The sequence below is a fragment of the Geotrypetes seraphini genome, chromosome 1, assembly GCF_902459505.1.
Source record: "Geotrypetes seraphini chromosome 1, aGeoSer1.1, whole genome shotgun sequence".
In the NCBI taxonomy this organism is placed as follows: domain Eukaryota; kingdom Metazoa; phylum Chordata; class Amphibia; order Gymnophiona; family Dermophiidae; genus Geotrypetes; species Geotrypetes seraphini.
Genome location: NC_047084.1, coordinates 442,629,545 through 442,644,238, shown reverse-complemented (window position 1 = coordinate 442,644,238; position 14,694 = coordinate 442,629,545). Strand labels below are relative to the sequence as shown.

The 14,694-nt window shown below is 43.3% G+C and overlaps 1 protein-coding gene across 8 annotated transcripts in view; it reads right to left on the bottom strand.

Moving 5' to 3' along the window:
• The window catches only part of IKBKG (inhibitor of nuclear factor kappa B kinase regulatory subunit gamma), an 83,943-nt gene that overhangs the window by 29,625 nt on the left and 39,624 nt on the right, over positions 1-14,694 (bottom strand). For all 8 annotated transcript variants that reach the window (XM_033920226.1, XM_033920235.1, XM_033920216.1 and 5 more), the window contains 2 exons: positions 3,854-3,977; positions 3,582-3,700 (listed from right to left, as the gene is read on the bottom strand). In XM_033920226.1, coding sequence (XP_033776117.1) covers positions 3,582-3,700; positions 3,854-3,977 — 243 coding nt within the window. The remainder of the gene's footprint in view (positions 1-3,581; positions 3,701-3,853; positions 3,978-14,694) is intronic.

The window sequence follows — 14,694 nt, the reverse complement described above, 5'->3', positions numbered from 1 at the left end:
CCCATCTCCGCCCCCATAATAGTACTAATTGTAACACTATTTTTTCCATTCATTTTTCATATATACACACAATATAATCTTATTAAAAACACATAAATGGTTAACCACAAATGTAAACTACAGAACATAAGAAGATGCCTCCGCTGAGGCAGACCAGAGGTCCATCTCGCCCAGCGGTCCGCTCCTGCGGCGGCCCATCAGGCCCATTGCCTGAGCAGTGGTCCCAGACTATCCCTATAACCTACCGCTACTCCTATCTGTACCCCTCAATTCCTTTATCCTCTAGGAACCTATCCAAACCTTCTTTGAAGCCTTGTAATGTGCTCCGGCCTATCACAGCCTCCGGAAGCGCGTTCCATGTATCCACCACCCTCTGGGTGAAAAAGAACTTTCTGGCATTTGTTCTAAACCTGTCCCCTTTTAATTTCTCCGAGTGCCCCCTTGTACTTGTGGTTCCCCATAATCTAAAAAATCTGTCCCTGTCTACCTTTTCTATATCCTTCAGGATCTTGAAGGTTTCTATCATGTCTCCTCTAAGTCTCCGCTTTTCCAGGGAGAACAGCCCCAGCTTTTTCAGTCTGTCAGTGTATGAGAGGTTTTCCATACCCCTTATCAGTTTAGTTGCTCTTCTCTGGACTCCCTCAAGTACCGCCATGTCCTTCTTGAGGTACGGCGACCAGTACTGGACACAGTACTCCAGATGCGGTCGCACCATTGCACGATACAGTGGCAGGATGACCTCCTTCGTCCTAGTCGTGATACCCAACATTTTGTTTGCTTTTCTTGAGGCTGTGGCGCACTGTGCTGACGCCTTCAAAGATGCGTCTACCATCACTCCCAGGTCTCTTTCAAGGTTACTTACCCCTAGCCGTGATCCCCCCATTTTGTAGCTGAACATCGGGTTCTTTTTCACTACATGCATGACCTTGCATTTCCCTACGTTAAAGTTCATTTGCCATTTTTTGGCACATTCTTCTAGCGTCGTTAGGTCCCTTTGCAGATCTTCGCAGTCTTCCATGGTAGAGTTTGGTGTCATCCGCAAATTTAACAAATTCGCAATCTGTTCCCGCCTTCAGGTCATTAATAAATATATTGAACAGGAGCGGTCCCAGCACCGACCCCTGCGGAATTCCGTTCGTGACCCAATGCCAGTCTGAGTAATGGCCCTTTACTCCAACCCTCTGTTTCCTGTTCGCCAGCCAGTTTTTGATCCATCGGTGGACCTCCCCTTGCACCCCGTGTTTCCACAGCTTTTTTTTTTTTATTATTATTTATTTATTCAATTTTCAAAATACAGTTCAAGATTTACTTGTACAGAAAGCTTTTTAAGTCAAGAAGAGAAAATCATAACAATATTATAAATTTCAAGGATACAAATTAACTTAAATCGGCTCAAGTCCGCAAATGATCCAAAATGTAATTATAAACGGAAAATACAAAGAGATAATATTAAGGAAAATAATGCAAGTCAGCTGATAAGGACATCTTAAATTTCCTATACTCCTCCACAGCTTTTTAAGCAGTCTTTCGTGCGGTACCTTGTCGAAGGCTTTTTGAAAGTCAAGGTAAATGATGTCAATGGATTCCCCTTTATCCACCTGGCTGTTTACCCCCTCAAAGAAGTACAATAAGTTTGTGAGGCATAACCTACCCTTGCAGAAGCCGTGCTGGCTCGACTTTAGCTGTCCATTGTTTTCTATGTGTTCACAGATACTGTCCTTAATCAGTGCTTCCATCATCTTTCCCGGGACCGAGGTCAAGCTCACCGACCTGTAGTTTCCCGGGTCCCCCCTTGAACCCTTCTTGGAAGATGGGTGTGACATTTGCAATTTTCCAATCCTCTGGGATCTCTCCAGTTTTTAAGGATAGGTTACATATTTGGCGAAGTGGCTCTGCTATTTCGTTCCTTAGTTCCTTGAGTACCCTTGGGTGAATGCCGTCTGGACCTGTATGCCTCTCAATATTCATTCCTACTAGAACAGATTACCCCTATGCAAATATGGGACCACAAACTAAAATTACTAATATATTCAAACGAAACCCTAAGATTCAAGACTCTGCATGCAGTACAACCCCAGAGAAAAAGAAACAAATTACATTTCTTCCTGAACAGTGTAAAATATAGACAGCACATGAAAATTCTCAAAATTGACACAATTCAATCATTAAATTGAAAATAAAATCATTCCCCCTATCTTTATTGTCTCCCTCCCTCCATGTGCCATCCGTTCATCATGGCAGTTGGATGAGGCTGGGTGTCCTGCCCTCTCGTTTACAAACAACGCCTTGAGAAAGCCAGCTGTCTCTCGTCTTCCTCCCCCTCTGCAAGAAACATACCAGTGCTCCCACCTGGCCATTTTATGTTGCTCACGGCTAGCTCCCTCTTCCTCACTGTTTGCGGCTGGCTCCCTCTTCCTCACTTCCCCTCTTCCTCACTGCCGGTCCGTGGCTGGAACGTGCCTCGGGTCTGAGGAGATCAGTGCACAAAGCCACGTGCGGTGGCTCCTTGCGCATCCTGCGCATTATCCGGAATCTTTTCCTCTGACGTTGCAACATCAGAGAGAAGGCTGCCGGTTCAGGTGCAGGACGCGCGTAGGAGTCACCGCTCACAGCTTTGGGCACTGATCTCCTCAGGCCCGAGGCATGTTTCAGCCGCGGACCGGCAGGAAATTTCTGCGGACCGGCACCAGTCTATGGACCGGCGGTTGAAGAACACTATTCTATACCATTCTCCCAGGGGAGCTCAGAACAGTTTTACATTAATTTATTCAGGTACCCAAGCATTTTTCCTCATCTGTCCTGGCGGGCTCACAATCTAGCTAATATACCTGGGACAATGGGGGATTAAGTGACTTGCTCAGGGTCACAATAAGCAGTGTCTATGTATAGTTCAGTCTCCACCCACCTGCTGGTAGGAGTGCATAATCCATCCATCTAGGCTGGTCGAGGAATGCTAAAAAACTGAATTATTGAGCCATCCAGAGTCCAGATAGCAACCAATATCTCCAACCTACAAACAAAAGTACCAACAAACTAGAGAGCTGCATGGGAACGGGGATGACGGGGATCCCGTGGGTTCCTCCTTCAGGTCGCAGGGATCCTGCTGGGTAGGAGGCAGCTCGAGCAGAGAGGCTCTTTTCCTACCTGCAGCATGCTATACGTAACCAACCTGGAAGTCTTCCCTCGTCAGAGCTGACGTCAGAGGGAAGGCTTCGCATCAGTCATGTGCAGCGTGCAGGGCCCGCTGCTCTGCAAAGAAATGACACAGGTGTGATAAGCTCTCCAGCTCTGAGCATATTTATAAACCAGCCCAGAAGCTGCATGATCAGACTGCTACTATCTGCTGGAGTTGGAGATACTAAGGAGCTAAGGCTACATTGTGCCCTTAAAGAATATGTGCTGAGAGCTATACTTTTTATCGCCATCTGCTGATTGATAAGCTAACTCAGACTCTGGGCTGGTCTGGTGAGGACACTAAAGAAGTTCAGGTTTTACCATACACCACATTGTATCTGCACACCTTTTATCATGCTTCTGTACTGCTGGGGGTGGGGGGCACAATGAAAGGCAATGTCCTTTACCTGTCTTTCAAGTCCTGTTTTTCCCTCTTGCATATTTCTAGCTGGCATTGGCTTTCTGTTAATTCTGCCAATAGCGATGTGACCTGGGCTTTCACAGAGGCTTTCTCCTCTTCCAACTGCTGTAGGAGAAAGAAGAACATGATTTTCTGGAAAAAGAAACTGATGGTCAGGATGAAATGACGATGAGAATTAGCATGTACTTGGGGTTTAGCCACTACCTAAAATGACAGTTTTTTTATCTATTCATTTATTCCACTTGATTTTATGAGTACCTCTAGTTTTTGTTGCGAAACATGTAATTGTTGCTGTGCTTTCCATTCCAGCTCTCTCTCTCGTTTCTTTAGCTGGACCACCTCTCCTTGAGCAGACTCCAGCTGCATTTTCAAATCCAAGTTTCTGAAAATAAAATTGAAACACCTGATTTTAGGAAGAGAAATTTCAAGGCTTTAGCAACCCTGAATGGGGTGACATGCAAAGTAGAGAATGACACAGGGAAAAAAATCTGTCCCCGCCACCGCCCCGTCCCACCGTTCCCTTCACCGCCCCGTCACCGCCATCCCTTTCACCGCCCCGTCACTGCCACTGCCATCCCATTCACCGCCCCGTCACCGTCCTCGCTGCATCCATATAAGCCTTAGTACTGTAATATTTAGCTTATTCCTTTCTTATAAATCAAAGTTCCTGCTGCTGAACTAGAGAAAGAGATGTTCAGATGGCAGGGCTTTGTTTATAAATTTTTATCAACACAACTAATATACTACTTTATCCTAAAGCAAAAAATAAATAAATAGAATTTTTTTTCTACCTTTGTTGTCTGGTTTCTGCTTTCCACATCTTCTCATTCAATTCCTTCTATCCACTGTGTATCTTCTCTCTGCGTCTTCCATTTGCTGTTACTGTGCCTCTACCTTCACCCTCCCACCCAATTGGTCTAGCACCCATCTTCTTCCCTCCGTTCCCCCATAGTCTGGCATCTGTCTTCTTCCCATTCTGTCTTCCACATTTCTCTTCAGGGTCTGTTCCTCTCCACCCTCCTTCAATGTCTGTCCTATTCCTTTCCACCACCACCCTTCCCTCCCTCCTTTACCATCTGTTCCTTTCTACCACCCTTCAGCTCCTCTCGTGTGGCCTATCTATCTACCTTCCTCCCTCTTATTTTCATGGCACGTTACAATGTAATTTGTGCAAGCCACTGGAGCCTGCGAGCTCTGTCCCTGTCCCATCCCCACAAACCATCTCACTTCTGTGCTCCTATTTTCCCCATTTCTAATATCTCCCCTATGTATCTGCCATTGCCCCTCCCCCCCCCCCGTGTCCATATACATTACATTACATTACATTACTGATTTCTATTCCATATACCATCCCCATGGCATGTCCCCTTTATGTCTCTGTCCCTATGCCCCATGCACATAATTTCCCCTCTTTTTGTTACCTTCCTGTGGCCAGATTTCCCCTATCTTCCTCTTCCATACCAGTGTGTCTCTTCTTTTCAACCCCATCTAGCTTTTTTCCCTCTTTCTTCCCCTCCCCCCCTGCTTCTAGCATCTGGCTCACCTGCCTGTCCTTCCCTTTCTTTCCTGTGGGTTTTTCTTTCCGTTTTCATCCCCTTAGCCCAGAATCCTTTTCCCTTTCACTCCCTCCTTCCAGTTTGAACCGGGAACACGGGCGATCGCACGGTCCTCGCAGCCCTCACCCGCCTGCCCAATCGATCGTAGTGATTAGCCAGCTCTCTCCCTTCTCCTCACCTTAGTTTGCAGGCTTTCTTTTTCGGCGACCTGCACACTTTCCCAAAGAGCCCCCACCCGCCTGCCCAATCGATCATAGTGATTAGCCAGCTCTCTCTCTTCTCCTCACCTTAATTTGCAGGCTTTCTTTTTCGGCGACCTGCACGCTTTCCCAAAGAGCCGCGCAAGCGCGGCTGCTCAGTGTTCAATCTTCTGCTCTGCTGCAACTTCCTGTTTCCGGTTGCATCAGAGCAGAAGATCGAAACTGAGCAGCAGCGGGTGCGCGGCTCTTTGATAGCGTGCGGGTCGCCGAAAAAGAAAACCTACAAACTAAGGTGAGGAGAAGGGAGAGAGCTGGCTAATCACTATGATTGATTGGGCAGGCGGGTGTGGGCTTCGGGGACCGCGCAATCCTTCATGCCTCACTGCGGGGACAAGACCATTCACCGCTCCACGGGGCGGTGAATGGCCTTGTCCCCGTCCCCGCAGCGACTGCTAGTTTTCGTTCCCCGTTTTGGCGGGTTACCCGCGGCTAAATGCGGTGGCCGCGGGTAAACCGCCACCGTGTCATTCTCTAATGCAAAGTTCTCAGCACAAATACAATGAATTTTTGAAACGTAATACTCATCCAGCAGTATTTGTTTTGCTCCTTTGGGCTACTGGCTCAATCAGAACTTGCCCCTATACAAATGATTCAGATGTTGTATAGCTCCCCTGCTGCAAGATTATATATTAATAATAATTTATCAGAGCATTTTAATTTGCAGAGGGGGGTTAGACAAGGCTGTCCATTATCTCCTTTGCTTTTTGATATTGTATTAGAACCCTTCTTATTAGCCATTCAACAAGCAAAGGGGGATATAGGGTATTCCCCGTACAGATTGGGAATATAAAGTTTCTGCATATGCAGATGATATACTGCTTTATTTGAGAAATCCAGAAACTACAATTCCATGCTTGCTAGAGTTGATAGAGAAATTTGGAAAAATTTCAGGATATAAGATAAATTGGAGTAAGTCAGAAATTCTTCCACTTAATGTGAATTGTACTAAAGGCTTATTTGATTCATTCTCATTTGTATGAAAGAAGATGGATTAAAGTATTTAGGTATTAGAATAAAAATACACTAGAAGACACAATGAAAGAGAATGAAAATTTTTTTTTTAAATAATTCTTTATTCATTTTTAAAACTTTCATCAAGTGTACAACAATCATAATAAACACAATTAATCAGAGCACTTGCATATCTTATCATTATAATCTAAACATACAAATGTAATGAAAAATTTTTATTATAAAAAGTAACAGAAATGTATGAACAATGGAATCCTTTACATCTTTCTTGGTGGGGGAGAGTCCAAACTATTAAAATGATGATATTGCCTGTGGGTATGATACCGGCAGCTGCATTAGCTGCCAATGGAGGCGCGCATAAAGTTTAAATTTGCCTGCTTCTGCTTCAAAGCACTACACGGACTTGCCCCTAAATATATAACTGACCTTTTCGTCTTCTCAGCCAACAGACACAAGAGAAGCTCACATTCCAACTTCGTTTCCCCCCCAGTGAGAGGTTGTAAACTGAAAAAACACCATGAACATCTTCTCTCACACCAAGCAGCATCATGGGGTAAAGACCTAGAACAATTGCTTTCGCCCACTACTTATGAGGAATTTAGGAAACGTCTGAAAACACACCTGTTCCTAAAGTATCTAGACAACTGATCCTCTCTTCTCTCTCCCCTCTATAGCGATTAACTTGTTCTATTGATCACTCTCTCCTCAAAAATGGATTTCCTGTCCTATTAACCCTCTTTCTTCCTCCCCTCTTAAAGTCAATCAATTTGTACCTTTGCTTAATCTTTGTAAACCGCATAGAACTTCACGGTATTGTGATATATAAGCTGTTATTATTATTATTATACCCGTTTTTTTTCAAGGGTCCTTTTATAAAAAGCTAAATGGTATTCTTACAAAATTTGTTTGGCTGGGTAAAATGCCTAGAATTGCTTTAGTATCTTTACAAAAACCAATTGCGGAAGGTGGGATAAATTTTCCAAACTTTTATAGGTATCATCAAGCCTATATTTTATGCCAGGGTATGTACTGGGTCCTCCCAGAGCTCATGGAAAATACCCCGGATTGGTTGTATTTGGAATGGCGACTCTTGTTGCCTCTAAATTTATCTCATGTTCTCAGTATCAAGATGCCTAGGAAATATAAAGAGAACAGAATATTGATGGATACAAGGAAATCATTGTGATATGTTAGTAATGTAACACCTAACCCAATAAATAAATCAACAAATCAATCTATATGGATAAACTCCAAGATTCAAATTGGCAGATTTAAAATCGTTTGGAAGCATTGGATTATTGCAGGTATACGGACTTTAAATGATGTTATTTCAAACGGTAAACTACTTGATTTTTCACAGTTGCAACATAAATATGGTGTTAATAAATCACAAAGTTTTAGATAGTTGCAACTGAAGCAGGCTATTCAGGAGGGATTCCCTGAATGGAAAAATCTCAATAATCAGTACAGTCTGGAGTTCTTATGCTTTCAGGCGGATTTCTTGGGACACCAAGCCACATAGTCGGGTTGGGCCCATGTGCCTCAGGCCGCGCCCCCAGGTGGGACCTAAGGCTCCAGGGCCTATTCTGATTGGCCCACGCGCCTTAGGCCCCACCAGTAGGCGGAGCTTTGGGACGGATGGGCCAATCCGGCCTCATTCCGTCGTTGGCTGCCTGCCGGACAGGCGGGTTTGGCTCCCGTCTGTCCGGCCAACTACCAAAGGTACGGGGAAGGGGGGTGGGGGTGTCATGGGGATCGGCCAGGGGGGTCGCGGGTCGGCTGGGGGGGCGGTCGGAGGTTCTTGGGGGGGGGGGCGGTCGTTGGAGGGAGGGGGGTTTGCGTCGAGGGCAGGAGGGCCTGGGATCCCTCCTGCCCGTAATGTAGTGCGGGGTGGGGGTAGGGGGTCGCCGTGGCCAGGAGGGTTTGGGCTCCCTCCTGGCCCGATATTGTCGGGGAGTTGGGGAGTCGGCCGGGCAAGAGGGCTTGGGCTCCCTCTTGCTCCGATCGTGGATGCGGGTGCGGGTGGGAGCACGTGCGAGCGGTCGTTCGGGGTGGGGGTGCGAGCGGTCCTGCTGGGGGGGGTGAATCGGGCGTCGGGCGGGGTGGGAACTATGTAAAAAAAAATTTGTATACCGCGCTCACGCGTATAACGCGCGAGGGGTATGCGCGGTAGGTAAAAACGCGTATAACGCGCGCATTATATGCGTGAAAATACGGTAGTAGTAATGTTTAGATTCTATTTTTATCCTCATATGATTCTATAGCACATATTATATAATAAAACATAACATAAAATTAGGCTTCTATACCGCATAACCATGGAGTTCAATGTGTTTACAAAAGATTAATTAATAAACAAACCAGAAGGAATCAAAAAAATCTAATTGATCATGAATTTTGAAAAGAGATATTACACATTAGTGTCCTAAATCAAGCAAGTTTCTGAGACTCTTTATCCTCCTCATCTATATTAGACACTCTACGGTGGGATTCTTTACAGTTTTGGATTGTTGCCAGTTAATCACATACACCACCTTCTTTGTTACTTAAGTGTTTTACTGTGATTACCTAACTCTAACCCCAGAACCCCCCAAAAAATAAATTTTAAAGAACCTTTTCCCCCACTGATTTTGTTTGCCAGGCTGTCAACCTGTTTGTCAGGCTGTTACTCACTGTGCCACGCCATGTGTTGGGAGCTACCAAGAGTGGAAGCTGCAAACAGCTTACAAGGAGAATCTCTGCCTTAACAAGCCTGGAATTTGGACTGCTTGTGTCTTATGACTGCCTCTCAGGTCCAACGAACCAGTCGGAGACCTCAACCCCCACCGGATCACACGCACACAAACGGGAGGAGGAAAGCAGTCGGCCCCGATCCTGGGAAAACCGCCATGGAGCCACTCAGCCTGAGCTGAAGCCCACTGTGAACGAACCTGGGGCGAGCCTTGCTCCCAAGGGAATGGTCCCAGAGCTCCCGAATTGGTAGTGCAGGCTATCCAAGTGGGTGCACTGCAAAGCAATCTGCCCCTTGGAAGCAGACCCTCTACCTCAGAGTCTTTGCTTTGCTGCAGCCAGAGCTGTCCTGAGAGTGGGATTCTCTGCAGCACTGAAAAGCCTCGCTAATAGTCCAAAAAAACAAATATAATTGAAAAATAAATGAGTAGGAAAGACTGGCTCCTACCATCTCACTTGAAGAGAGACAACTGAGAAACTGGAGCACAGCCCAAAGGGATGAGAGGCAGAGCAAAAGAATGCTAATGAGGCTCTCTATAAGAGTTCTCACGAGAGGAGTTTTGACTACCCACAGGTTCAGGAACCAGGGCCGTGGAGACAGTAGATAAATCCTTCGACTCCAGATACCCAAAATTGTCTCCAACTCCTCGACTCCGACTCCACAGCCCTGTCAGGACTAGAGTGTCTGAAGCACTAGAATATCCCTTCTATTGTTCTTTGCCTAGGTAATAGATGGATTATAAATGCTATAAATAAACAGACTTTTCTCATAACTGCTTGATTGAGATGAAAAGAGAGAAACCACTTTTGGAAGGAGGGCATAGTCTGATAGAAACTCTGGATTTAACTGTTTGCACAGTGGTATAAATTGTTGTATGGATATTTGAATAAAAAAAAAAAAACTGGTCTTAGGGATATTTGGAGCATTGAGATCAAGCACCAAATTTCTGCTTCTCAATGGCCACAACTTTGGTCTTGGAGATTAAAAATTACAAGGTCAGCACCTATGAGACAAACTTGGTTCTTTTTGTTACACAGAGCTTTTTGGACCCCCAGTTCGCTTACAAAAGTTGAACAGCTCTAGGTCTAATAGATGCTGGCATTGTAATTTAGATGCTGGGACTCTAGATCATTTACTTTTTTTCTGTCCCTTTGTCAATGCCTTTTGGAAGTTAATTTGGCCCCAAATTAATTCAATGTTAGAAAATCATGTTGCCCTTTCATATGATACTATTTTATTTGGTACATCTATGAGATTCAAGAGTCAAATTTCAACAAATAAAAATAAGCTTTTGCTTATATTGACAGGGGTTGCCATTCAACATATTACTGGAAACTGGAAGGATTATACTAAACTTAATTATACCTTTTGGTGGAATTCAGTGTGTCATATTTATAAAATGGAGAGAATGCTTGCTATACAGCAAGGTCATTACAATAGTTTTAAAAAGATTTGGGGGCCATTGATTACATATTTTAATGATTAGACACCTTGGACACCCTTTTATTACATAGGAATATTTTTAGTGTGGGATTGGGGAGGTATGTCTTGTATTTTAATGGGTTTGTTCCTAATGAATGGGTTGGGTGTGGGTGGGGTCTCTTTTATATGCATTTAATAATAATAATGTTAAGAATGTCAAGTGATTTTGTACGAATTAATTGATTGAATATTGTACACTTGTTGCAAGATTTGAAAATGAATAAAGAATATAAAATAAAAAGAAACTCTGGATTTAGTAAAATGAAAAAAGGACCCTTAGAAGAAAATCATGGTTTTTTGGAAATCAATTTGGTCTCAAATTAATTGTTTATTAGAGAACATTAGCTCTATCATATGATACAATTCTATTCGGGACATCAATGAGAATAAAAAGTCAAATTTCATCAAGCAATAACAAACTTTTATTGATAATGACATATCACCAAGAATTGGAAAAATTATACTAGACTTAATTACACCTTCTGGTGGAATTCATTGTGCCATATATACAAAATGGAAAGAACAATTGCCATACAAAAAGGAAATTATAATAATTTTTAAAAGATTAGGGGGCCATTAATAATTTATTGTAATGATTAGATGCCTTTTTACACTAAAAGTACATTTATAATTAGGGGAAGGGGTGGTATATAGTTATATTAAAGGTTTAATCAATAATTATGAATGTAATGTTTATATGATATTTTTGATTACAATATCTGTGGGAAGGGTGGGTGGTGGAGGGAGTAAATTTATGTTTTTAAAATGATAATAGAAAGAAATTAAAGTGATGTGTATAAGTTCAATTGATATAATATTGTGTATTTGATGTAAGATGAATACAGAATTGGAAAAAAAAAAAAAAAAGAGAGAAAATCAAATAGGGGTTTTAGAGCTACAGGCTGATGCAATAGTTACTTAGCTGATGCAATAGTTACTTTGCTGATGCAATAGTTACTTAGCAGCTTCCATCACTCCACAAAATCATACCTACTTACCACCTCTACCTCAAAGAATAAAACAGCCCAGGAATAAATGGGTCACAGTAGGCTCAGGAAGACTGCGACATGTAAGACAGAAACATCCACCTTCACTAATATTACCTCTACAGAATTCCTTCACTCCACTAGTGCACTGCAATACTCAAGAAAACAGAAGGGAGGTGGGACTGGAACCAATGAAGGTAACTCAAGAGAACAAGCACACCCTAAGCACAAATAAAAAAAGCCCAAAACAGAAAACTATTACTGTTGGGGGATTCCATCATCAGAGGCATTAACCTTGGAACACAGGGCGAGGAGACCAAAATAGTGAAATGTCTTCCAGGATCCTCAGCTACCAGGAGTTCCAGGCAAATACTGACTATAATTAAGGAAGAAACTAAGGATTTTAACACTGATGTTGTTATCCATCTGGGAACAAATGACCTGGCCAACAACTCCACACTTGCAGCACAGAAAGCTTTTCGGGAGCTTGGTGAGGGCTTGAAACCTTTTGTAAAGACTTTAGCTTTTTCTGAAATACTGCCTGCATATGGAAAGGGAGAGCAAAGAATGAAAAACACAGAGGACTTTAATAGATGGCTCAGAGCCTGGTGTCATCAAGAAGGCTTCAGGTACATAGGAGGATGGGGAAATACATGGAAGGACAAGAAGTTATATTGCACTGATGGGCTACATATTACTACAGCAGGAAAAAGAAACCTTGCAGAGAAATTTAGACAATATGTTTCTAGGCATTTAAACTAGAAGGTGGAGGTGGTGTATGTATGAAGGACAATTATAGAGACCACCTCCGGCAAAAGAAAAGATGTGATAGTAGTAAAGATTGTAACATAAACAATATCAGAAACTCATTTCTTAGTATTGCAACAGAAAGTGAAACAAAACAAAAATCCATACAAAAAAGGAGATTACCGCTGAAAAATAGCTGGAAAGCGATGACCACAAATGCTCGCAGTCTAAGCAACAAAGTTCATGATCTGCAACCCTTGATGTTAGAGGCAGATCTAGATATTGTCGCTATCACAGAGACGTGAATCCCATGGATGGGATGCAAACATATCGGGATATAATCTTTTTAGGAAGGACAGAGATGGTCAAAAAGGTGGAGGAGTAGCTCTCTATGTAAAGATCAATATCCAAGCGACCGAAATGCAAGGGACCTGAGAAAAGGAAGAAGTGATATGGATCGCTCTGAAAAGAGAAGATGGAACTTCTATCTACATGGGTGTAGTCTACAGCCCGCCGACTCAATCGCAGCAAATTGATAAGGATCTGATTGTGGATATCCAAAGGTTTGGAAGGAAAGAGGAGGTTCTGCTGTTGGGAGATTTCAACCTGCCAGATGCGGACTGGAATGTTCCGTCAGCGGAATCGGAAAGAAGTAGGGAGATTGTGGATGCCTTTCAAGAGGCTCTGCTCAAATGGTGACGGAACCCACAAGGGAAAAAGTGATATTGAATCTGGTCCTCACAAATGGAGAGAGAGTATCTCTAATGTTCGAGTGGGTGCTCACCTGGGAAGTAGCGATCATCAAACGGTTTGGTTTGATATAACGGCTAATGTGGAGAGCGGCCGCATGTTACTTAAAGTCCTAGATTTCAAACATACGGACTTTAATGCAATGGGAGAGTACCTGAAGAAAGAGCTGTTAGGATGGGAGGACATAAGAGAAGTGGAAAGACAGTGGTCTAAGCTGAAAGGAGCGATAAAAATGGCTACGTATCTTTATATGAAGAAAATCAATAAAAACAAGAGAAAAAGGTAGCCGATATGGTTTTCCAAACTAGTGGCGGAGAAAAGCAAGGCGAAAGAGTTGGCGTTCGTGAAGTATTAAAAAAACCCAAGAAGAGGAGTGCAGAAAGGACTACAGGGTGAAACTGAAAGAAGCCAAGAGAGGGCTACGTCTGGCGAAAGCACAGGCAGAAGAACAAATGGCTAAAAATGTAAAAAAGGAAGACAAAAATTTTTTCAGATATATTAGTGAAAGGAGGAAGATGAAAAATGGAATTGCTAAACTAAAAGATGCTGGAAACCGATATGTGGAGAGTGATGAGGAAAAAGCAAATGTGCTAAACAAATACTTCTGTTCTGTGTTCACAGAAGAAAATCCTGGAGAAGGACCGAGATTGTCTGGCACAAAGTTACATGAGAAAATGGAGTAGATTCTGTGCCGTTCAAGGAGGAGAGTGTTTATGAGCAACTTGAAAAACTGAAGGTGGACAAAGTGATGGGACCAGACGGGATCCATCCCAGGATACTAAGGGAGCTCAGAGAGGTTCTGGCGAGTCCTATTAAAGACTTATTCAACAAATCTCTGGAGACGGGAGTGATTCCTGGGGATTCGAGGAGAGCGGATGTGGTCTCTATTCATAAAAGTGGTCACAGGGATGAAGCAGGAAACTACAGGCCGGTGAGCCTCACTTCAGTTGTTGGAAAAATAATGGAAGTGTTGCTGAAAGAAAGGATAGTGTACTTCCTTTAATCTAATGGGTTACAGGATCCGAGGCAACATGGCTTTACAAAAGGTAAATTGTGCCAAACGAACCCGATTGAATTTTTTGATTGAGTGACCAGAGAGCTGGATCGAGGACATATGCTAGATGTAATTTACTTAGATTTCAGCAAAGCCTTTGATACAGTTCCTCATAGGAGGCTGTTGAACAAACTTCAAGGGCTGAAGTTAGGACCCAAAGTGGTGAACTGGGTAGAAACTGGCTGTCGGACAGACGCCAGAGGGTGGTGGTTAATGGAAGTCGCTCAGAGGAAGGAAAGGTGAGTAGTGGAGTCCCTCAGGGTTCGGTGCTGGGGCCAATCCTGTTCAATATGTTTGTGAGTGACATTGCTGAAGGGTTAGAAGGAAAAGTGTGCCTTTTTGCAGATGATACCAAGATTTGTAACAGAGTAGACACCAAAGAGGGAGTGGAAAATATGAAAAAGGGTCTGCAAAAGTTAGAGGAATGGTCTAATATCTGGCAACTAAAATTCAATGCAAAGAAATGCAGAGTAATGCATTTGGGGATTAATAATCAGAAGGAACCGTATATGATAGGAGGAGAGAAGCTGATATGCACAGACGGGGAGAGGGACCTTGGGG